General features: G+C 38.5%; 1 protein-coding gene across 3 annotated transcripts in view; it reads left to right on the top strand.

Annotated features, from left to right (window-relative positions):
* The window catches only part of ppp3ca (protein phosphatase 3, catalytic subunit, alpha isozyme), a 440,681-nt gene that overhangs the window by 342,398 nt on the left and 71,594 nt on the right, over positions 1–26,689 (top strand). For all 3 annotated transcript variants that reach the window (XM_063052708.1, XM_063052707.1, XM_063052709.1), the window contains one exon: positions 3,658–3,797. In XM_063052708.1, coding sequence (XP_062908778.1) covers positions 3,658–3,797 — 140 coding nt within the window. The remainder of the gene's footprint in view (positions 1–3,657; positions 3,798–26,689) is intronic.

Raw genomic sequence — 26,689 nt, forward strand, 5'->3', positions numbered from 1 at the left:
TGTGATACTGATACATGTGACCTGGCTTCTTATGGAGAATATTCCTCCTGATTCCTGCAGCTTCAGTTTTGTTATTGCTCTGTGCTGTTATTCTCAGCCAAATGCTACTTAGATGTCCATGTTTTTAGATACAAGCTACTTAGAAGTCTTAAGTTTCTTATTGACTACAGTTATTATTTTCAAAAATGTTTCAAGTACTTTACAGTCACTTTCAAAGTGATTTATTTAGACTTGGTGTTGGATTTTCTACAATCAATATCTGTGAAGAATTCTTTTTAAAATTATAAATATCTTTGTCCCTGTCTTTGAAGCATAAGTGTAATTTGCTTATATGACACATTTTGCTCGTCACCTTGAATTGGTGCCGATGGAATTGTATTATTGTTCTACCGATCTAGTTATCTATCACTTTTCTTGCTTTCCTTACCTATCTGTCACCAACCAACTGATGTTTCCCAATTTCACCCTTCCCCCTCAGTTCTTTATCTTTTTCCTCATGACTAAATATATATGGATTCCCACCAACAGATTGTTAGTGGACGTAACATCATTCATTTTTGTTCATTTATAAGACTTTGCTGTCAAAGCCAACCACTAATGTCCATCTTGCACAGCCATTTGCAGATGTTGATAAATGGCCTTGAAGTAACAAAGGAAAAGTTTAGTTTCAAAGAGGTCAGCTGCCAAATGAAAGTAACATGACCGCAAGCAAGTTCATTGGCAGTTTTGGTCTTGCTTTGTTAATTTGTTGGGCTGTTGGCATCACTGGCAAGCTTTGCATTTATTACTCATTTGTATTTGCTCTTGTGAAGTTATGATGAGCCAACTTTAAAGCCATTACAGTCCTGTTGGTGAAAGGAGCTGACACAACAATTTTGCCATTTGCTAATGTTTCAGTTGTCTGACATAGAACCCGTGATGACGAAGAAACAGCAATACACTTCCTAAATAGGAAATACACAAATTGGAGAGCTGTCTACAAGTATTGGTGTTTCCATGTGGCCGAAGCCCTTGTCCTTTTGGAAGATTAATTTTTCTGTGTGATTAATGGTTTGGAATCTTTATTCATTCATATTTAGATTAACCACTTAAAATTATCTATTTTAATATAATTAAGGTTTTTGAATGATATTTAATATCATAGTCACATCCTTTTACTCATCTTGACACGTGGTAAATCATATGAAGTGTTAAATCTGTTAATGTGAGAATTTACACTCAATTTATTAGGTACACCTGCACACCAGCTCATTAATGCAAATATCTAGTTAGTCTATCATGTGGCAGTAGCTCAATGCATAAAAGTGTGCAGACATGGTCAAGAAGTTCAGTTCTTGTCAGGTCAAACATTAGAATGGCAAAGAAATGTGGTCTAAGAGACTTCGACTGTGGAATAATTGTTGGTGCCAGATGGAGTGGTTTGAGTATCTCAGAAACTGCTAATCTCTTGGGATTTTCACTCACAACATTCTCTAGAAATAACTGAGACTGGTGCAAAAAAACAAGAAAACATCCAGTGAACGACAGTTCTGTGGGTGAAAATGCCTTGTTAATGAGAGAGGTCAGAGGAAAATAGACAGACTGGTTCAACCTGACAGGAAAGCAACAATAACTCAAATAATCGTGTGTTACAATAGTGGTGTGCAGAAGAGCACTTCGGAATACACAACATTCTGAGCCTTGAAGTGGATGAGTTACAGCAGCAGAAGTCCACGAACATACACTCAATGGCCACCTTCTTTGGTAGAGGAGGTAACTAACAAAACGGCCACTGAGTGTACTGTATATTTGGAGGCCTTGTCCTTTCACGGGTTAGATCAGAGACAGTGCTGTCATTGGAAAATCCGCTCCAGATATTACAGACTAAACAGATAATGGAACAGCGAGATCAGATGGCTTACTTCTCCAAGGAAATTCTGATGAGTGAATTTCTAGTCAAATTACTGGCAGGCTTTTATTATCAGGATTGTAATGGTAAAAGAAGAGCCTCGTCATGAACATCTATGTATATCTTAGTAAAGGACTGCTGAGTTTCATGCTCTCTAGTTTGCAAAACAAGTATTTCATTCATTTGTACATTCATCATTCATTTAAACTTCTAGAAGTGAAAGCAGTGAAGGAACTTGCTTCATTTGATTCTGGATACAAAGTAATATCAGTATTGATACATCTTAGATGCTATAATGGTCTGTTACTAAATAAAATTGCAACTGTATTACTATAAAAATCTTTTATTATTTTGTACATTATTATTGCACATTGGTAAATTATTATTGTGTTCACTATGTACTTTATTATTAGTCTGCACACTGCTAACTGTGTTTTTCAATGTTGCTGTTGTAATGGAAGAATTTCCCACTTGGGATCAATAAAGTATTTTTATTATTATTAAATATGGAGTATGAAATATCCCATTAAATGAGGTTCTCACCAGGTTTGTGATGTGGGAAAGGCCCATTGGAAGCTGCAGTAGAAAAGGTGAATTTTCAGCTAATTTATTGTAGAACAAGGAAGAACAAGTGTTTTGCACCCATGTTCAAAGTAATTCTGTGAACTACTATCACATGCCACTGAATACAATTACTGCTCACCCCTCCCCCTTCCTCCTTATTCCTAAAATTCCATTGTACTGGTAACACTCAGATGCTATCCTGATAGAACCTGTGTAACAATTGGGGTATGATTAACTTCCTAGGCCAAAATAATTTAACTAAAATGGTCAACAGTAGTGTAGATGCAGACAGATGGATCAGAAAAGGTAGGAGGAAATGTATTTCTCCACACTGTAATTTGTGTGTCAGTTATTTTGTTTCTCCCACATATAACTTTCCTCTAATAAGAAATAGTATAGATACCAGCAATATTTAGTCAGGTCTGTGACGGCAGATACTTTAACTATTGCTGTGAAGTCTCATGCAAAAATTGGATATTCGATGATTTTGCAGAGAATTATTGATGTAGCAAATTTGAATTGAATTGACTTTATTACTTACATCCTTCACATACATGAGGAGTAAAAATCTTTATGTTACATCCCTGTCTAAATGTGCAATGTGCAATTTATAGTAACTTGTAATAAATTGTATGTACAACAGAACATTCAAGATAGCATAGAAATACAACTGTGTCAGCGTGCATGAATCAGTCTGTGGCCTGGTGGAAGAAGCTGTCCCGGAGCCTGATGGCCCTGGCTTTAATACTGTGGTACTGTTTCCCGGATGGTAGCAGCTGGAACTGTTTGTGGTTGGGGTGACTCGGGACCCCAGTGATCCTTCGGGCCCTTTTTATCTATTTGTGACTTATCTATTTGTGTTACTAGAAATCTTGTGATAAAATTATTCTGGGACTGAGAATTCTTTTTCTGAAATTCTGCTCTTAGCTTTCTTTAACCGAAAAGAGAGGCCTTCACATGTCCTTAACTAAGGTTCAGATCATATAATACTTTCTCCATTACCTCAGCATCAGGTTTCTCATTTATCCACTTGAAGCACCACTTTAAAATTAGACAATTTTCTGATTTTAAAGACGTTCCAGCAATATTTTGTGTATGAGACTGACTGAACTGATTTTGATTCTCTAGTGTCTCATGATTGAAATTGGAAGTATTTTCTCCCACTGGACACAACCGAATGACAATGCCATATGTTTCTTTCACAGTTAGACAGATTTAAAGAGCCACCAGCATTTGGTCCTATGTGTGATCTTTTATGGTCAGATCCATTGGAAGATTTTGGAAATGAAAAGACACAGGAATATTTCAGTCATAATACAGTGAGAGGGTGCTCTTATTTTTATAGGTAAGTCATTAAACCTTCACTTCATTAACTGATTTCGAATCTGAACGACATTTTTCTTCTTGAATGTTGTTTCAATTAGGTTCAGCTGTAACAAACATAGAAGCAGAATTAGCCCAATTGGCAGATAATGATTCATTTAAGTGAATTACATTTGAGTGAGCTATTGATTTCATCTGAGTCAGAGTGGGTGAATTTGTTTGTCTAAAGTGAGCCAATATGTCTGTTTTTCCAGTTGATTACCATAGATGGAGTTTAAAAGTAGGCTCTGGCCTATATTTTTGATTTAAAAAGTCATATACTGTAAAGAATCCAATGATGTGTATAGAATACTTGTAGACTAGTAGTTGAACAGTAGAAGATAGTAAGAACATTGCTTTTTGATGAGATAGATGTAGACCAAATCTGTGTAATTATGAAATGATAATCTCATAGGTTTTGTGTTTTAATAATTCGGTTTTGTTTGGTTACTTTAACATAGCTGTATCACAGCAAAGACTTTTTGATTGTTAGTACAATCTGGGTGTTCAGATGCCTGGAATATTCACATTTTATGTAGGCACATATCCTTTGACTGAAGCCAATTTGTTTCCAATAATAGCTCCAAGTCTTTTCTCATTTCATCAAAAGCTGTGATTTGTTTTGCTGAAGTATTTTGAAAATGGTGCAAATTGGAGAAAAGGAAAAAGTACCCCTAGGAAATCAAACTATTAGAGATATATAAATACAAAACCAGAAAACTCTCGATAAAATGAAATGGAAATTATTGCAGTCATATACGTTCGATAAAATTTTGCTGAATGCAAAATTAACAATAGTGCCGTGCTTTCTGTGGAAGCTGTCTCACACTCCAAATATAATGTTAAAGTTGACTGTCAGTTAACATTCTAGTGGTCAATCTAATTACTATTGAAGATAAAAGACTTTGATTAATGGATTGAATGGACACAGTTGTGGTATCAAAGTGTCACCTTTGGCTCACAAACAAGGAAACTGGCTCAATTCAGTGCAAATAAAATTAAGGAGATGTGAAGTAGATTATTGACACACTATCAGCCTTTTACTCTCAAACTTTACTATTCTTAAGTTTAATTTATGACAAAAATATGAGCACATTTAATTAACATTGGGCTGTGTGAGTTATTTTATTTTTATCAAGTATTTTATAACCCTTTTCTTAGTTAACAAGAAATTAGGGATAAAATGTCTTCATGAGAACTGGTGCAATTCCTGAATACACTTTGTTGTTTTCCAGTGGTTACTTTGACATTCCCTCTTTGCCTTTGGAAGGTCCTCTCACCTCTGCATTGCTTAATGCAATCTGTAGGAATTAGAAACAATAGTGAAAGCACATTTTTTTAAAAGCTAGTCTATTCTTATTCCTCTTGAACCCCCTTCTGCCTTGTGCATCAACAAGATGAATTTTTATTCACAGTTATTTTTTCTGTCGTTATACTCAAAGTGAACAGAATGTAAATGTAGTTTAGCTATCTGGACTTATGAACATGTACTGTAAATAAGATATTTGTGAATGATGAAAATCTCCCCTAGGAAGAATTCAATCATCCATAAATGCTTGATGGAATTGCATAAACAAATAATACATAAAAATCTGAAAAATAACTTTTTTATTTTCTAACGATTCAGTAAATTGTCATAGTATAGGATAAAGACACATTTTTGAAAAGTGCATATGTTTCTGGTAACAGCTTCAATTTCTAAAGGATAATGTATACAATATTTTTGTATCATGAGAATGTAAGATTGAATTTTAATGATCTCAGTACTCAAAGCAAGGTTAGTTAACCATGCTGATTTTTATGCCTGATTCTGTGATCTGAGCTTTGAAGTGGATGGGTTACAGCAGCAGAAGTCCATGAAATCGGTCTCTGATCATTGGCTATGGTATAATCTTTAATATCACTCCATAATTGTCACCTCTTATTTATATGTATTCATCCAAAATAAAATTTAGCAACAGAACTGGGTTTTGTAGTTTTGAGATAATTTATCAGACACTGGTATAATCTGGTACATGACTGTTGACAATAAATACATAAAATAATGATATACAAAACTTGAATTAATATTGGAAGTTAACCAAAATTGGGTAAAAATTGTACCAAATGTTTATAACTTCTAAAATTTGTGAATAGATATAATTGACTAAAATATTGAAATGCCAACTTTTTTGTTTTTCTTCCTAATTTTCATTAAACTTTAAAGTAATTCTTCAGTGATTTCATACTTATAGTTTTACTTTGTTCCATACAAGGAAAATTTTCCCATTTTAAATTGTGGGATGAGGGAAAAATTTCCCTAAAATAGTTCATAAATGGGTATTATTCCATGTTTAAATACAAGATCAGTTACTCAAAACTGTTCATAACATTGGACAGAAATTGCCAATCACAAATCTTATCTTATAGATTTTCATACCTTGGTTTGGTGGACACCACAGTAGAATAGTGGTTAGCTCAACGCTATTGCAGCTTGGGATGTTGGAGTTTGGATTTCAATCCCAGCACCCTCTGTAACGAGTTTGTATGTTCTCCCGGTACAATGCATGGGTTTTCTCCGGGTGCTCCAGTTTCCTTCCACAGAACAAATACGTATTGGTTAGTAGGTTAATTAGTCATTGTAAATTATCCCATGATTAGGCTAGGGTTAAATCAGAGGTTGCTGGGTGGCACGGCTCAAAGCACTGGAAGGTATCTCTGCTGTATCTCCAAATAAATCAATCAATAGATTTAACAAGAAGGGTGATTGTGAATAGATTTTAATATAATTGTGAAGAGCAAACAAGCTCTTGGTTTCTTATCTTTGCCCATCACCGACTCATCCACCCTGTCTGCTATACACTCCTTCTACGAGGTTGTAGAATTTTGATTTACTGGAGTTCAAAGTGTCCATTCAGTGGTCTGTCTTATATTCAGCTATATCCACAGGTTTTTCCTGTTCTGGACCTGATTCCAGGTTATCTAATTCCTTTCCCACTACCTCTAATATTTCCAAGCTCAGATCTTACAACTTAATTGTTTGGTTAAAGGACTAGTATATTTGGTAAGCTTTTTCATTTTGCTGGCTGATCAAATGAACTCAAAAGTTTAAGGGTTTTTTTCCTCAGATAACTAAAGTTTCTTCTGAAACTGAGGCACTTATGACTGATCCACTTATTTCTGTACCTACTCGGTTACAATTTATTGGTGTTTTATGAGTATTAAACTGAACTAAAGAAGCACAAAGATGACTCAATCATTTTTAGTCTGTTCTGCAGTAGTGCTAAAATATGATACATAAAATGAAAGGTATGGAGTTTTCCTTATTTATTATTTTAGTATAGCTAATTATAACAAGTCCATGAATGCACTGTACTTTATAATACATAGTAAGATAGATTATGAAGACATACTGTACAATATTCTAGGCTTTTAACCAATATTCTGGAGACTAAAATCCACATTATAACAGCAGCTAAAATGTTTGGTCAGAATGGTGGGAATGGTGGTGCAGATCAGGATGAAGTCAAGGAAGAAAATGATCAAAGCTGAGGATAAGGAAAGGCAAGGATTTGGACTGAAATTTGGGTTTGGGTTGGGAAGGATAGAACGAGGATCCATACTGAAAATTAGGAGTGGGCCATGATATGGAGGGCTGAAGAAGGAAGGGAACAAGGAGCGAATAGGCAAATTGTTGGGGTGGTTGAGTTTGGTGCTTCCACCCGTAAATCATGGAGTTGGGAAGGATTGAGCGTCCTCTGAGTTTCAGAGAATACAGACAATCTATGTATCCTCAAACAAGTCTGGAAGATCCAAGGGGTCTGTGGTGTTTGAGAATCGGAATGACCCTTGACTTTTAGATTCCTGGCAGCCTTTGAAGGTTTTGGAGGTTGGAAGGTTCAGAGAGGTCAGGAAGATCTGAAGAATCTTGGGTATTTGGGAGGATCATCTGGAATTTGTGAAGATCTTCTTGTCCTGGGAGTGAATAATGATGGATAACTAGATTAAAAATCCTTTTGAACTGCAAGGAGAACAATGCCATTGCATTCAAGACTGGCATGGCAGATATTTATACTAAATTGCAAGTGTGATTTATGCTCAGTAGAGATCAGTTGAATTTATGGAACATCTCCAATTAAACTGGTTCAAGGATACATTACGTACTTCTGAATCAGAAAGTTCAAGACTCAGTTTCTAGTACAGATTATGAGCATAAATTCCATCCTGACATTTTGCCACTTGGATTGCTGTGTTTTGCATCAGAAGCTGTCTTCTCCAAATGGCTTAAGAAAGGTTCTGGGAAGCTTTGAGGATAAATTTCTTGCAATGCACTGTCTTGTTTCTCAAAGTTGATTAACCGATTATTTATCTCATTACTTTGTGGGATACAGATAAGTGCAAATCATCTGCTGTATTTTAGCAAAAGATCAAGGTGTTTGTCAAAATGAAAAGGATTAACAGGAATGTTGACTAATTCAGTAGAAATGCAAGCCTGAAAAATCTATTGTGTGGTGTTATGTAATTGAATTTATGTGAATATTGAGTACTTGTGAGTTGATCCGTATATTAAACAGACACTGTTTTCATTATTTTCTATCAATCGTGTACATACTGTGCAGGATACAGATCTTCTCTCTACATGTAAGATATTCTTTCATATGACTTAAAGGGGCAGGTCCTGATTTGTAGTCTCTGCTGCTCAGAATCACTTCTGGTTGGGACTATATAATGTAAAAACATTAGGGTTTTGATCAGGTTCTGAACCCCAGATTATCCCTCCTACCCCCCAAACATCCTATGGACCCAACCCACCCCTATTCACGTTTGATCCTCTGACTCACTCCCATTTCTTTGGACTTGACTGTCCTATGACCCCAAGCAAACAACCCATGACCCACCTATTTTCCTTTGCACACTCCATATTAGCAGAGTGTAATAGAAAGGCCATCCAAGACCATAATATAATATGTGAGTATCAGATAACCTCTGCACCATTCTTTTTAAAATATAACATTTTGGTTATTTAGCATAACTCTGAATATAATTGGTGCTGTGTGCAAATAATTCTACAGCAGTGAGCCTTTGAAGTAAATATGCATCACTGCCAATTCAACATAGACTTCCAGACATTAAAGAATCCCTAAGGTTCTTGCTATGAAAAAAATATACAGCAAAGTAACATGAATGATTTAATTCACTAACAACTTCAAGAATATTGTTGTTAACTGGTATCCAAATAGATTGAATTCTAGATGTAATATCGGTAAATCCTATTGGCACTGTCTCACAGTACAAACTTCTATTTATTGAAACAAATGTGCTACTACCTACAAGATGTCTTTTGGAATGTTTCCCAACACTGAACTTAATACTAAAATCAATGTTGCATTTTTCAGAAATGCTGTTCAGTTTCAACATCAAGGTCTATATGCATTCTGTTTTATTGTAACTGGTACATATATGTATATTAATGGCCCATTTCACTGTTCGTTGTACTATTGTTCTTTTCCATGCCTTGTGGCACATCAGGTGACGTTTTTGCTGTTTCCATATTATTTTGACTGTTTTTTACGAGGCTGAGTTGCTAGGGCTTGGGCCCATGTGGTCAGCCAAACCTGGGCTCCTCCAGCATAGATGAGACCATACTGATTGCAGTACACTAGATTGGAGGAACTGCAAGAGAATTGCTGCTTCAAATGGAAGGACTTCAGGTCATTAGATGGTGGGAAAGAAAGAGGAAAGGGGCTAGGTACTACGTCTTCTGCAGTTGCATGGGCAAATGCCAGAAGATGAGAACGGTTGATGGGGATAAAGGAGCAGATCAGAGAGTTGTAAAGGGAATGATCCTTTCAAAATATTGAAAGGGGAAGATGGTTGTGGAATCTTGTTGTATCAAACTGAAATTATGAACGTGGAGCTTACTAGACACATAGAGTAACAAAAAGCTATACTCAGTGTCCACTTTATTAGGTACACTTGTACACCTGCTTGTTAATGCAAATATCTAATCAGCCAATCACGTGGCAGCAATTTGATGAATAAAAGCATGTAGGCATGATCAAGAGGTTGAGTTATTGTTCAGACAAAATATCACAATGGGGAAGAAATGTGATCTAAGTGACTTTGACTGATGGTTGGTGCCAGACAGGGTGGTTTGAGTATCTCAGAAACTGCTGATCTCCTGAGTTTTTCATGCACAACAGTCTCTAGAGTTTACAGGGAATGGTGCGAGAGACAAAAACAATCTAGTGAGCAGGGGTTCGGTGGACAAACATACTTTGTTAATGAGAGAGGTCACAGGAAGATGGCCAAACTAGTTCAAGCTGACAGGAAGGCATCAGTAACTCAAATAACCACACGTTAAAACAATGGTATACAGGAGAGCATATCTGAACGTATAGCACATGGAACCATGAAGTGAGTCGGCTACGAAGCAGATGAACATGAAAATATACTCAGTAGCTGTAACATTAGGTACAGAAGGTACCTAATAAAGTGGCCACTAGTGAATATCTTAATTTTTGCACTTGTGGTTGAAGCAACAATATCATTCAACACCCAGTCATATCACTGCCATGAACCAAGCATTCTATGTACAAAGGCACATGTCATGCATTGCCTGTAAAGGCTGAAAGCAGTTCATGTTCAGATTTGCACTTCATTTCTGTGGCAGAGCACATAACAGTCATAAACTATACAATTCAATACCCAGCCCTAAAATGCAACGAAGTGGAAATTGTTCTTCGCTTCACAGGCAACAGTTTCATCATCAGAAAACATAAATATTGAATACACTTTGGCCATTAATAGACACACTTGCTTTTGCCTGAACAGTCTCCCTTCAGGTTTCCAGAAATTCAAAACAGTTCTGTTCTTTAAGGTTCTGTGATAATGCTGTCAAATATATCTTTTCTTTATCTTCATGTTTTAGATTTTCATCTTTCATCAAGACATTGTGTCTTCAACCTTTCCTTTATATGGGTAAAATGGTAACTCAGATTTCTGATATAGATGAAAAAGAAATCATTTAAGCGACGTATTTTGACAAGCACTGTCAAAAAACTGTCAGGCTCCTCTTCTTAAGTTATTTTTTCAGTGTCAGTCAAGCTATGGACACTAATTAACACCCAGTACTCACAGGGATAGGTTATCCAGCCATTTTATAAGGTCATTTCTTTCAACAATTTATCGAAGTTTTCATTCTCATTAATTCTGTGTTAACCCTTAAAGGTTCAGAAAAAATTACATAGCGCATCACTACTACAGTGGGGAAAGAAATGAGTCAGTCTTCAAGGTTCACAGGAACTGCAACTTCCACATTGCTGTTTATGAAATATAATGATGAAATAGTTTTCCTGACATCAAAATGACTGTGGGTGCACCAAAATTTAGATTTCCTCAATCTGCATTTACATTGAAAGTATTTTTTGATGTCATGAGTTATATAGTCAAGTTTGATCATTTCTCCCAAGGCATTGAAGTGTCTCAAAATAATAATTATTTAATATTAAAATATATGCAACTGAAAATGGGACCCAACACTCTTTAGCAGAGCAATCAACAGGCTAATACATTCTGAAGATTAATTTTTTACAGATAAATTTTCTCATCAAGTTGCTTTCACTTTTTTAATATTTGTTGGTGACTTATCTGATAATTCTCACAAATGGTTGCAAGAATTTTGGAGCATGATTAAGCCATGCTTGTTATTTTCAGTTTTTCAGTGAGGTGAACACACCAACTTCATGCTGCCTGCTTAATTGCCTGATTGCTATGTTTAGCTGGGATTTTCTTCACAATCAATCAAACCAGGGACATTAATTAACATCCAGCATTCAAGCAGGGTCAGGTTGATAAATCACTTTATTAGATTTTTTTATTTAGCATTGAGCCAGCACTAGCTGTGCTGTTTATTGGATGGCCATTTAGGCAGCCATGGTCTGGGGATAATGCACGGCCAGCAGCACTTAACGATTATCTGCATTAGTAAAGACAAACATCTTCTCTGAAAGAAGACTGCACTATGGTAGCAGGGTTCACTTAGCTGTAGCAGGTATTGGCAGGCTTTTGGGAGCCCCATCTGATCTCGCAGCTGCCGCCCTGCAATCGAAAAATCTGCTCCAAGATTTGCCAACCTGGTGGCAGAATTAGAAAATGGGATCACTTGTACCTACAGGCAAGGGATGGAGATGGCAGGAGAGCAAAATGACACGTCTGTGGTAGTCAATGGCAAGAGGTAAGCACCAGGTTGTAGATGCATTTCAACATGAAATACTATGGCCTTGTGTATCTGTGAGTGATTTTCAAATAGTGATCTTACCACCTGTACCAGTGGCTCCGACACTTTTTCATATCCCACATCCCATTCCCCATTCATTCTCATACTAACAATATGTGACACCGAACTGTGACATAGAGTACTCAGTAATCACACTTTGGTCCTAGATTCCTTCGCCACAGGAAACATCCTCTTCGGATCCACTCTATCTAGGCTCTTCAATATTTGATAGTTTCAATGAGATCCCCTGTCCCCAAATTTTATACATTTCAGCAAGTACAGGCACAGAGCCATCAAATGTTTTTCCTATAGTAATCCTTTACCTCCGAGGATCATTCTTGTAAACCTCCTCTGGACAATGTCAGCACATCCTTTCTTAGAAATAGAGCCCAAAAAAGCTCTCAATACTCCAAGTGTGGTCTGACTAATGTCGTAGAAAGCCTCAGCATTACATCTTTGCTTTTAACTCTAGTCCTCTCAAAATGAATGCTAACATTGCATTTGCCTTCCTTACTACTTACTCGGCCTCCAAGTCAACTTTTAGGGAAACTTTAGAGGAAGGGTTCCTAACTTTTTTAGTGCCATGGACCCCAGGATAGGAATCCCTACTTTAGGGGGATCCTGCCCTAGGACTTACTGGTCCCTTTAATCCTCTGATTTCTGAATTTGCTCAGCATTTAGAAATGGGAGGCAAATTCCATTTATTCATTTATTCTTCTGACGAAGTGCATGACTATACACTTCCCTGTGTTGTATTCCATCTTCCATTTCTTTGCTCATTCTCCTAATCTGTCCAAGTCCTTGTGCAGACTCACTGCTTTCTCAACACTGCCTTCCCCTACACCCGCAAGCCAGGCCACAAAGCCATCAGTTCCACCATCCAGATCATTAGTACATAACATGAAAAGTAGCAGACCCATCAATAAGCCTTGCGGAATGCCACAAGTCATTGGCAGCCAACCAAAAAAAGGACCCTCTTTACTCCCTCTCATTGCCATCTGCCAGTCAGCCAATATTGACATCTTGCTCAAATATACATCTTTTCTTTCTCCACACATTTACCCTTTTGCCACACCACTTGTGCCTTGTTCCCTTCTAATGACAAAGAACTGTCTAGCCAGGTTCTGCTGGGAGAGCAAGGGTCTACTCCCATCATTTAGTCACTCATGTGTTTACCTAACCCAGATGCAAGGATGTTATCTTCCTGGTCCAGAATTTCTGGTTTCTTGAAAGAAAATACTGAGCACTAGCAGGAACTCCAGCAAAACAAGCCCAAATTGTCTTGAAAACTCTGACAGCTCTTAAAATTTGCAGGCAGTGGTGGAATCTTTCATTGAAATTGGTGTCTGGTTTATGTCTTAACAGTGCCTAACAATGTTGGGTTCATGTTGTATCACTAATAAAAAATCTGGGTTATTATACTGTATCTGTATTTGTATCCTTCTTCAAAATTTTAACATTCTTTGTCAAATTAAAGCTTTGGCTTTTCCCCTAATAATTTCTTTAGCCCACATGTAAAGTGGAAACATGTTAAGATTTTGCGATCAACACACATCAAAGTTGCTGGTGAACGCAGCAGGCCAGGCAGCATCTGTAGGAAGAGGTGCAGTCGACGTTTCAGGCCGAGACCCTTCGTCAGGACCACCAGCAACTTTGATGTGTGTTGCTTGAATTTCCAGCATCTGCAGAATTCCTGTTGTTTAAGATTTTGTGATGCTGTGATCAGGGGTGCAGTGGTAGCCAGAGCACTCTGGAGCATGCCCTCTTTTTCCTCGTTAGGAAAAAAGCCGAAATAAACAAACTAACCAATTAGGTGCTGCCCAGGGTGATTTGAGTACTGTATCTCAGAAACTGCTGATCTGGGATTTTTACGCACAACAGACTCTGGAGTTTACAAAGAATGGTGCCAAAAACAAATAAAAATTCAGTGAGTGGATTTAACACGATGTCTTCACTCACGGAACAGCCACTCGCTGGATTTGCTCCTATGCTTCAACAAATATCACACCTCTCAAATTGACATCAGTTTTGCTTTTACATTATGGATAACAAAATATACATAAAGGAGAAATAGAATTAAGGAGCCTTAAAATTGTGTTAGTGTTGTCGTGTTCTCTTGTCTCTTTGCTTAATGCTGCAGTGCCAGTGTGTTGGTGTAGTGCATATTCTCACCGGTGGTGGTATTTACACTCCCTGGAGTCATCTCTGCAGACAGTTCTTAAAGAGATATAAACTCAATGAAAGCCACACTCTTCCATCTACAAGGTAGTCTTGTTGCTTACTAAATGCTTACTGTGATAGGGTCTGCAGGGAGACCTGTTGTCTAGGCAGGGGAGTCATAGAGAACATTAGGACCTGCAGCAGGTAGCCATGGATGTCTCAACAATGAGTGATGCAATGTGTGTAAATCATGAAAGCCTGCAGATCAGGGATGGTTGCACTGTAGGCAGGTAACCATGCAATACACCCTGTGGCCAATGTTCCCTCTAATTTGAAATGAACATTGTGCGCAAAAATCTTGTGCTGTGCAATTTTTTGCCCAGTGACAACAACATGTACACCCTGAATAATTTCTTCAATAATGTTAGTATAAGTAAGCCAGTTCTGAAAATCTGCAGACAAATTATTGCAAATTCCACATTGTCAACACTGTTCGTGTCAGAAACCAGAAAAGGGAATGTGATTGCGTACAGTTGTGAAATATACTTGTAAGGGTCTTTGCCCCACTGATCCCCCGTTGCCTAGGGTGAATAGCTGTCAACCCCGCCAAACAGTGCAATTACTTTGGTGCTGATAAGGTGTGAGTCGCCCAACGATCAGCCACAACACAAATATGAAACAATATACAAAGTACGAGTAAAGAATTATACTTTATAGCAAATTTTTGGTGTTGGGTTAGTAGAAACAACTACAAGAAAAGGCACCACATAAGTAACTTATCAATCTTGTGCACATATATATAAGTGCACAAGATATATATATATATAAACTCAATATATAAGTTTGCTGATGGTACAACAATTGTAGGCCGTATCTTGGGTAATGCTGAGTTTGAGTATAGAGAGGAAATTAAGAACCTGATGGCATGGTGCGAAGACAATAACCTATCCCTCAACGTCAGCAAGACAAAGAAATTGGTTGTTGACTTCAGAAGGAGTAGCGGATGGCACGACCCAATTTACATCGGTGGTGCGCAAGTGGAACAGGTCAAAAGCTTTAAGTTCCTCGGGGTCAATATCACAAGTGACCTGACTTGGTCCAACCAAGCAGAGTTCACTGCCAAGAAGGCCCACCAGTGCCTTTACTTCCTGAGAAAACTAAGGAAATTTGGCTTGTCCCCTAAAATCCTCACTAATTTTTATAGATGCACCGTAGAAAGCATTCTTCTAAGGTGCATCACAACCTGGTATGGAAGTTGTCCTGTCCAAGACCGAAAAAAGCTGCAGAAGATCGTGAACACAGCACAGCACATCACACAAACCAATCTCCCAACCGTGGACTCACTTTATACACCACACGCTGTTGGAGCAGTGCTACCAGGATAATCAAGGGCACGACCCACCCAGCCAACACACTTTTCGTCCCTCTTCCCTGCAGGAGCTTGAAGACTCGTACAGCCAGATTTGGGAACAGCTTCTTTCCAACTGTGATAAGACTGCTGAACGGATTCTGACCCGGATCTGGGCCGTACCCTCCAAATTTCCAGACCTGCCTCTCGGTTTTTTTTGCACTACCTTACTTTCCATTTTTCTATTTTCTATTTATGATTTATAATTTAAATGTTTAATATTTACTAATTTTAACTATTTTTAATATTTTTTGATATTTAATATTTGTAATCCAGGGAGTGTGAAGCGCAGAATCAAATATCGCTGTGATGATTGTACATTCTAGTACCAATTGTTTGGCGACAATAAAGTATAATATTTTAATATGTTGGAGCTCACGCCTCTGATTACATCCACAACGTCCTTCTGAGACTCCGGCCAACCTCTGAAGTCTTGCTGCGCGGGAACCGCCGTCCATTCCTCACACATCCATCCTCTCTGCACACGCACACACCTTTGAAGGAACATTGCCTGTGGCCATTCTTGTGTGCTGAAATAAAAGCAGATATGGACTGCTGGCAAAATTAGCGTAATTTACTCAATATATTTGTATAACCTATGGTACTTCCTCTGACTGAATAACACTAAAATAATATTCATATTTATCAGTACACTTACATCGCAGAATAGAACATAATGAAGAGTGAATGAGCATCTGAAAGCCCCAAGGAAATATCAAACTTGTAGCACATCGGAGAACACTCTGTCTCCAAGTGTGTAAAACAGCAGGTATGCTCTGTAATATATTCTTCAGAAAACTCCGCAGTGGGAAAGTATTAGCATTTCTATGAATGCATCCTTGAGGAAACACAGCAACAGCTGCTTTATACATTTTTATGATACAGTTCTTTCTAACCAAGATACATTAAGATTGCAATAAAAATGAATCCTCCAGCCAAGCAGAATTTCATGATATATAATTAATTGTCAAACAGTGGCACTGGCTTTGTGCACTCAGCTTTTAGTCAGGATTTCTTTTGTGATGTACTGGCTTTGATCCGGTTGCAAAGAACCCTTACTGAGATTCTTTTGTTTGCGGTAGACAGTTCACAGAAAATGCACTGATAACTATTAGAGGCCACGGTTTTGTAACTAATTATATCTCTGTAGCATCACAAAGGATGTAACTCAAAACACCGCCTGATACAAGTCACACGCACTTCATAATTCAACATGTGCAAATCTTTTGGCATACATGCATTATACCGGGATATCATTCAATGATTGTACAGTGCAGTGATGAATACCGTTCTTGCATATGCTTTGCATTGAGAATATTTTCTATGCATATTACCAACAAAATGACAAATTATACTTGTAGCACTTATACAAAATAAAACTATAAATTTTATGTAAATGGCATTTTTTATAACAGCAAAATATTGGAAGATGTGCAATCCAACAAGCTCTCAAGACCAAGTAAGTAATAAGAAAGACAAATAGAGATAACTAAAATTGCAGCCATACACTTTTTAAGGACATAAGCCGGGAAGATGTGGAATCGATATGGGTAGAGCTGCGTAACACTAAGGGGCAGAAGACGCTGGTGGGAGTTGTGTACAGGCCACCTAACAGTAGTAGTGAGGTCGGAGATGGTATTAAACAGGAAATTAGAAATGTGTGCAATAAAGGAACAGCAGTTATAATGGGTGACTTCAATCTACATGTAGACTGGGTGAACCAAATTGGTAAAGGTGCTGAGGAAGAGGATTTCTTGGAATGTATGCGGGATGGTTTTTTGAACCAACATGTCGAGGAACCGACTAGAGAGCAGGCTATTCTGGACTGGGTTTTGAGCAATGAGGAAGGGTTAATTAGCGATCTTGTCGTGAGAGGCCCCTTGGGTAAGAGTGACCATAATATGGTGGAATTCTTCATTAACATGGAGAGTGACGTAGTTAATTCAGAAACAAAGGTTCTGAACTTAAAGAGGGGTAACTTTGAAGGTATGAGACATGAATTAGCTAAGATAGACTGGCAAATGACACTTCAAGGATTGACGGTGGATATGCAATGGCAGGCATTTAAAGGTTGCATGGATGAACTACAACAATTGTTCATCCCAGTTTGGCAAAAGAATAAATCAAGGAAGGTAGTGCACCCGTGGCTGACAAGAGAAATTAGGGATAGTATCAATTCCAAAGAAGTAGCATACAAATTAGCCAGAGAAAGTGGCTCACCTGAGGACTGGGAGAAATTCAGAGTTCAGCAGAGGAGGACAAAGGGCTTAATTAGGAAGGGGAAAAAAGATTATGAGAGAAAACTGGCAGAGAACATAAAAACGGACTGTAAAAGCTTTTATAGATATGTAAAAAGGAAAAGACTGATAAAGACAAATGTAGGTCCCCTGCAAACAGAAACAGGTGAATTGATTATGGGGAGCAAGGACATGGCAGACCAATTGAATAATTACTTTGGTTCTGTCTTCACTAAGGAGGACATAAATAATCTTCCAGAAATAGTAAGGGACAGAGGGTCCAGTGAGATGGAGGAACTGAGCGAAATACATGTTAGTAGGGAAGTGGTGTTAGGTAAATTGAAGGGATTGAAGGCAGATAAATCCCCAGGGCCAGATGGTCTGCATCCCAGAGTGCTTAAGGAAGTGGCCCAAGAAATAGTGGATGCATTAGTGATAATTTTTCAAAACTCGTTAGATTCTGGACTAGTTCCTGAGGATTGGAGGGTGGCTAATGTAACCCCACTTTTTAAAAAAGGAGGGAGAGAGAAACCGGGGAATTATAGGCCGGTTAGCCTAACGTCGGTGGTGGGGAAACTGCTGGAGTCAGTTATCAAGGATGTGATAACAGCACATTTGGAAAGCGGTGAAATGATCGGACAAAGTCAACATGGATTTGTGAAAGGAAAATCATGTCTGACGAATCTCATAGAATTTTTTGAGGATGTAACTAGTAGAGTGGATAGGGGAGAACCAGTGGATGTGGTATATTTGGATTTTCAAAAGGCTTTTGACAAGGTCCCACATAGGAGATTAGTGTGCAAACTTAAAGCACACGGTATTGGGGGTAAGGTATTGGTGTGGGTGGAGAATTGGTTAGCAGACAGGAAGCAAAGAGTGGGAATAAACGGGACCTTTTCAGAATGGCAGGCGGTGACTAGTGGGGTACCGCAAGGCTCAGTGCTGGGACCCCAGTTGTTTACAATATATATTAATGACTTGGATGAGGGAATTAAATGCAGCATCTCCAAGTTTGCGGATGACACGAAGCTGGGTGGCAGTGTTAGCAGTGAGGAGGATGCTAAGAGGATGCAGGGTGACTTGGATAGGTTGGGTGAGTGGGCAAACTCATGGCAGATGCAATTTAATGTGGATAAATGTGAAGTTATCCACTTTGGTGGCAAAAATAGGAAAACAGATTATTATCTGAATGGTGGCCGATTAGGAAAAGGGGAGGTGCAACGAGACCTGGGTGTCATTATACACCAGTCATTGAAAGTGGGCATGCAGGTACAGCAGGCGGTGAAAAAGGCGAACGGTATGCTGGCATTTATAGCGAGAGGATTCGAGTACAGGAGCAGGGAGGTACTACTGCAGTTGTACAAGGCCTTGGTGAGACCACACCTGGAGTATTGTGTGCAGTTTTGGTCCCCTAATCTGAGGAAAGACATCTTTGCCATAGAGGGAGTACAAAGAAGGTTCACCAGATTGATTCCTGGGATGGCAGGTCTTTCATATGAAGAAAGACTGGATGAACTGGGCTTGTACTCGTTGGAATTTAGAAGATTGAGGGGGGATCTGATTGAAACGTATAAGATCCTAAAGGGATTGGACAGGCTAGATGCAGGAAGATTGTTCCCGATGTTGGGGAGGTCTAGAACGAGGGGTCACAGTTTGAGGATAGAGGGGAAGCCTTTTAGGACCGAGGTTAGGAAAAACTTCTTCACACAGAGAGTGGTGAATCTGTGGAATTCTCTGCCACAGCAAACTGTTGAGGCCAGTTCATTAGCTATGTTTAAAAGGAAGTTAGATATGGCCCTTGTGGCTACAGGGGTCAGGGGGTATGGAGGGAAGGCTGGGTTCTGAGTTGGATGATCAGCCATGATCATAATAAATGGCGGTGCAGGCTCGAAGGGCCGAATGGCCTACTCCTGCACCTATTTTCTATGTTTCTATGTTTCTATGTAAAATACATGTTCCTACCAAGTTGCATAACTGCTTTTGTAGTATTCAAGATTCAAAGTATGTATGCAATGTACAACTCTGAAATTCGTCTTCCCCACAGACAGTCATGAAGGAAAGAAAAATCATGAAACTAACGCGTTCAAAGAAAAACATCAAACATTAAACCCTCTTCCCTCCACATACAAAAAAATCACACCAAAACACAGAATATAAAACACAAAAGCCATATTTGCAACAAAGTCGCATCAAAATTACTCTCAAGTTTGTAAATCATAAAATTATTCTTCATGTCTTTTCTAAGACCAGATATCGTTAAGTATCACAGAAAGGTTCCAGTTGTGTCTGTGCACGACTACAGATATATTAACTAAAAGCGGAGATGATTTTAACTGGTGTATTCACATTACATATCAGTATGTAGTGCTAAGTGGAGGATCATCTTTCTGACTGTTCCTACTTTGCTCTTTTCTGTAACAGTGCATTCAGTGGCTGCAGCACTGTAGCAATGTTTGAGAGAAACCAGTGGTAGTAGATTACAAGACCCAAGTATGACATAATTTGTGACACATTTTCCAGTTTGGGTGTCTGTAGTACTGCTTCAGTTTTCTCTTGTGACTGATGTAAGCCATGCTTGTCAATGACATGTCCACAATAAGAGATTTCATTCTTGAAAAGTTCTTATTTCTTTCTCTTTGCAAGCAGACCATACTCACTCAGCCTAGTAAGCACTTTACCGAGTGTCTGGAGGTGCCCTTCATCATTCTTGACAGTCACGATGATGCCATCAAGGTAACAGTATGTTCCTGGGATATCTAGGAGCACTTGGTCTGTTGCTCTTTGCCAAATTGCTGGAGCTGATGATTATACTGGAACAGTCCCTTTTGAGTGTTGATTGTGAGCAACTTCCTGCTTGACTCCTTAATCTCCATTTGCAGATAGGGTTGTGACAAGTCAATCTTTGAAAACCTCTCCCTGACTACTAAAGTTGCAAAAATATCTTCTCTTCATTGCAGGAGTTTCTGCACAGTACACAGCACTGGGTCGATGCTCACCTTGAAACGCCCACATATGCGAATGGCTCTGGCCTTCCCTTTCTTGATCACTGTGGCAATGGGCGCGGCCCAATCACTCCACTCAACCTTGAGAATTCCAGATGTCTCCAAGCTCTGAATTTCAGCATCCGCTTTAGCACATAGTGCATAAGTCACTGGACACACTTTATGGAATCTTGGTCTTGCTGTTTCAACCAGTTCAGTTCTGCCCTTCATGCCTTGAGTTTACCAATCCTCCTCCCAAACACCTTCTCATTAGCATTAACCAGCTGTGCCTGTCTTTGGCTAGTGCTACCATTTGGGCTGCCATTGCCTGTTGATGTCACACTGAGAGCTCTGATTGAGTGCCAGTCTAGTTGGAGTTTTCTAGCTCTCTACTTTCCAATGCATAAAGATCTAACTGTTATGTTTAGCCTCCTTACATCGTATTTACCTCCAGTTTTCCTTTGGGAGACACTTTTTCGCCTGTGTAGGTCTTTAGCATCAGTGGGGCCTTCTCTAATGGTATCTTAGAAAATCGTCTGTTGTAGTCGGCCTCTGGAATTATGGGCAAAGCTGACCCTGTATCCAGCTCCATTTTCAGTTTTACACTGGACACGTCTATTGAGATCTAGAAGATTTTTTGATCTGCTTGTGTAATACTATGCAGTTCTAGGCATGACAGTTCACTTTTGTCAGACTCTATGTTGTCCAATTCTGTTTCACATTCGGTAACTTTATGCGTTTGCTTTGTTTTATGTTTGAGTTTTTTCACTCAGTTGTGCTTTTTGTCTGCCTTGCACATTCTCTCTATATTTTCTTTGAACCAACAGTCATTTGCATCATGGGAGGATATGCCACATTGATAACATCTTTAGCTTTTTGCACCAATCAGGAACATTTTGTGTGTTTCACATTCTAAGCTCCTTTTCTGTAGATTTGCTGAATCCTTTGCTGCAGTCTCTAACGATATTGCAATGGCCAATACCCATTCTAAGGTTAGGTTTCTTTTGGATAATAACTTCTTTTAAGTGCTTTGACTATGTATGCCACATAAAAGCCTGTCGCGTAATGCATCAGAAAGTCCATCTGTAAAGTCACAGTATTGGGAAAATTTGCATAGTTCTGCAAATGCTTTCATCTTTTGACTCATTCCTTTTATAAAATCTAAATTTCTCAGCTATTAGCGGCGATTTAGGGCTCAAGTGATTTTGTAAAATTGTAACAATTTCATCAGACTTCTTGTCTGCTGGCTTTGCAGGGGGTTACTGTTGCATAAGAGACTGTACATTTTTGGGCCCATTAAACTAAGAAGCGTGGGGACTTTAAGTTACAATACAGTTCAACCCTTTCTATATGCAACAACCAGCCTTAATTAGCATGATCAAATTCATCAACTTTTCCAACTGAATCCATTGCCACATTATTTTCACTTTAAATTCAGCGCGTCCTTCACTGTTACTCACTCATTCCTTTATTAGCATCCATGCCAGCTTTCTCATGCTGTTTAACTCTCGCAGTTTCATCCCATCACTGTTGGTGCAGTTCATGGTATTGTCTCATATTCAGGTTTGTGCTCATCGCCAATTTGTTGTGCCTGTGCACAACTACATAATCAATTAGATAAAAGCACGGATGCGGGAAATGGCTTTAACTGGTGTATTCACATTGCAGCGAGAGCGAGACAGAACAATGCGCATGCATAGGCAACAGTGCACGGGCAGGCAACAGATCAATACGTAGTGCTAAGGGGAGGATTATTGCACTTAAAGAAATAGATCTATATATTACAAATCCTGCACTGAATTAATTGTACATAGTGATCTTGGTGCCTTATTCCTAGCACTACCCAGTCTTCCGTCCCAGCATACCCTGTGATTTCTTGCTTACCTCTGCTTGACACATCACCTTTTCCACTGAGTGTGGACTTGAAACAAACTAAAGCTTGCTTCCAGAATGGGTTCCGGTAGCCATTCACCAGGGTCTGAAATGCTGTCCAGACATTTTTAAGTGTCAATACGTCCTGCCCTCTTTACAGATGAGGACTATGGGGAACTGGCACAGAAGAGGAGTTGAGGCAAGGTAGATCGGCCATGAATATACAGAATGGTGGATCAGGCCCAGTAGTTCCCTTGTAGTTTTGTGGGTCAATGGCTTATGACATACTTTTGGATTCTCTTTAAAAATGGCCTTTGGAATTACACCATCACTAAAACAGTGACAAAGGAACATCATCTACGTTGTGAAATATTCATCAGCCGATAGCAACAAGATCCCAGATCCAAGAATATTCTTGAAATGAAAGCCAATTAAAGGTCTTTATATAAAAGATGTAAATAAGTAAGGCTGAATTTACTATAGTGCAAAAGAAGGTAATTTGGCCTATTGAATCCCTGTCCTGTCCTAGCACCACTACTACTCTGTACTCCTGCAATTAATTCCAACTCAAAAGCCCCTGAACTTCCCTTGATTATCTCGCTACATACCTAAGAGGTGGTTTACAATAGCCAGTTTCAGATATGAGAGGAAACTAGACCACCTGGAGGAAACCCTACTGGTCATAAAGAGAACCCTGAAATTCCACACTGACAGCAGTCAAGGTCAGGACTGAACCCAAGTCACTTGATCTGTGAGGCAGCAGCACAAACTATTTTGTCACTGTGCTGTTCGTAATAAATTTTTACTAATTCATGAAGCAAACCTGAGAGCTCCAGTCACAGCAGTCTTCTGATCTGCATGACTCAATGCCACAACACAACCACAAATTAAACCTACATCAGTGTAGCTGATAGTGTTCAAATTAATTGTGCAATTCAGAAAGTAAGTCTTTAAAGTAGTATTTTTTGTCAGCTGAATTTAGTAATAACACAAAGTTACAAGTTCTCAGTTAATGGAAGTATAATCCGGAATTGAAGTACCCAGCTAGCCTCTTCCATGTTGTACGTTTGATTTGGCCAAGCATGGAATCATTATCTCTTTAAAATATTGGTGTGTCTCCGTTCTGTTGTTTGTTTAGAGCAATTGAGCTAAAATTTCACGATGTCTGCTCAGTAAGACAATAGTTCCTGAAAAATGGCAGTGATCATGATAAGGCTTGATATAGCACCAGTGGTTGACTTTTTAGTCCTTCATGTATGCTTTGCCAGTCAGGTGTGATCATGTCTGAGTTGAACTTTGTTTCATCTCCACTTCCTTGTAACTTAATTCTTAAGTTGTCTGTAAATCTGCCTTTACAGATTTCCTCGGCCTTGAAGGTATTCCATAATTCTGTGTACTTGGGTAAAAAACTTCACAAGCCTCTGAGAAAAGAAATCCGTTCTCAAATATGTGTTCCCTTCCTCTGAAACAACACTCTGGAAACATCATCTCATCATTTTATTTTTGTCATCCCCTCAGAATCTTGTATCTTTCAATAAGATCAGCCCTCATTCTTCCATACTTCAATCAGTGGGGGCTCAACTTGCTTATTCCTCAGTTGACTCTCCCCGGAAATGCTGAATCTAATACGTTAACTTGCTGTGGCAGCGTGAAGAGGACCACTAAAGTGTGCCATGAGTGGTTTCTGGGCCAGTTTAAAACAGAAAATGGTATGCACTAATATAATTGAAACTCTTCCCAAGTTATACAAGTATTGACTAACAAGCAAGCCTCTGGAGTGACTCAAGAGCCAGGCAGCATCTGTGGAGGGATTTGGAGAGTTGACCTATTGGGTTTTCAAATTTAGTCTAAAACAGCAGCTTGTGCAATTAAATTGTGCGATTAAGACATAATTAATTGCACAGTGTACCTGTTAAAACCAGTTCGGAGAAACATTAGTTATCCAAAGTTAATTACCAAGTTAGGAAGTTATATTCTTTTGATGGTAACTATTTCACGGGATGTGATAATTATGAGCCAAACTTGCATCAGAAGATCATCATAAGAGAGATGAGGTCTGTTAAAGCATTATGTAAAGAGTCCATGGCTGTGAAATATTGTACTAGGAAATGTTCCTTTAAGGGTTCACCTTCCACCCCACCTGTGTTTTGCATTCCACCGACCAACCTCAGTGCTGATGAAGTTCTTACTTCCAGCTGCTGAATATTATATTCTGAATCTAATATGTTAACTCAACTTCTTGTGACTCAGCTTCTTCTATGCCAAGATTAAATCTCTGATTTTAATAATAGCGAAATATCTGATAAGTGGTTCAGATAATGCTGAATTAAAAATTTGGATTGTGTACTCCATAAATTCCTTTGTATTGGTTTTATGAAAAGCTGATAGGTTATCTGTGCACTTTTCAAATTACTTTCATTCAAATCTTTGAGAAAAGATGTACAGTAGTAATTCCCTTGCAGGATATCGATGATATCCACCCCTGAAGTATCTGATTGTGATGCTGATCTCATGCAATAGCATATATATTTACACGGTATTCTAGAGGTGTTAACATAACATCTTTATATTTTTAGTTCTGTGACTCATACAGCCTAATATTGGGCTATTACAAATTGGAGTGAAAGTGAACTGAGTTTCTAAATTCTAAAAGTAAAAATATTTTTCTCCTCTTCATTCTTATTTATAATTGCTTTGTAAGTGGATGATCTTACCTATATAGACTTCCACTGAGGACTAATTCATTCCCCAAATTAAAGTTCACTTTATCTATCAAATGCTTTCATATTGTCTTTTTGATATTTAAGTAGCGAAACTGGCCGCAGTTTAGGAAACAGAGGTTAAAGTTGGTTAAGTCGTATGATTTTTTTCTCACATGTAAGAGCTGGAGATGTGCAAAATTGTGATGCTGTACTACTACCACTGATGGAGAGTTATAACCGTAATCTGTAAGGACAGCATGGTAGCATGGTGGTTTGTATTTTATGATGACAGCACCAATGGCACGGATTCAAATCCACAGCTGTCTGTAATGAGTTTGTATGTTCTTCCTGAGAATGTGCACATTTCCTCTGGGTGTTCTGGTCTACTCCCACATTCCAAAAATGCACAGATTAGCGGATTAATTGGTCACATGGGTGACGTTGGGTAGCATGGGCTTCTGGGCCACAGTTACATCTTAGCTAAAAGGTCTTTTTATAAACCAGTATGTAGCAAGCCCAATAAAAGTGTGGAAAGAGGTTGCAGCATGCAATTTGTGTTTTAGTTTTAAAGAATTAAGCTGGTCGAACAGGTGGAGAGAATATCAGTAGGAAAGCACTTGTGTCAGAGTAATCATAATGAGTTAGATTTAACAGATTTAACAGATGCTGCTTGGCCTGCTGCGTTCACCAGCAACTTTGATGTGTGTTGCTTGAATTTCCAGCACCTGCAGAATTCCTGTTGTTTAGATTTAACGTCGCTATGAAAACAAAGGTTAAAAGCTAGAGAAGTAATTCTTCCAATTTGAGGATCATTAATTTTAATATACTGTTAAGTGATTTGGCAAAAGTGAATGGGAAATAACAATCTAATAGTAATTCACACTATGAGCAAATGGAGAAATTCAGGTGTTCAAGGTAAACACATCCTCACAAAAAAAAAATGGCAGGGCTGCCAAATGTAGATTCCTGGATGACAGGGTGAGAGAAACTGAAAATGGAATGCTTGTGCCAGAGACTGTGAGCTTAATATTGCATAAAGCTTAGAAAATTATTAAAAGAGCAGGGATGGAATTTGAAGGGGAACTTTGGAAAGCAGAGCAAAGGCATGAACATAATATTGGCTTGTAAAATCAAAGAACAAAGATGTTTTAGAAATACATGAAGAGCATAAGGATAAGTAAAAAATGGAGTACAAAAGAATAACAAATGTACAATGGCAGAAAATGTGGAGAAGTTGTTTACTTAGAGATACAGTGTA

This window comes from Mobula hypostoma, chromosome 7 (assembly GCF_963921235.1).
Source record: "Mobula hypostoma chromosome 7, sMobHyp1.1, whole genome shotgun sequence".
Taxonomy (NCBI): domain Eukaryota; kingdom Metazoa; phylum Chordata; class Chondrichthyes; order Myliobatiformes; family Myliobatidae; genus Mobula; species Mobula hypostoma.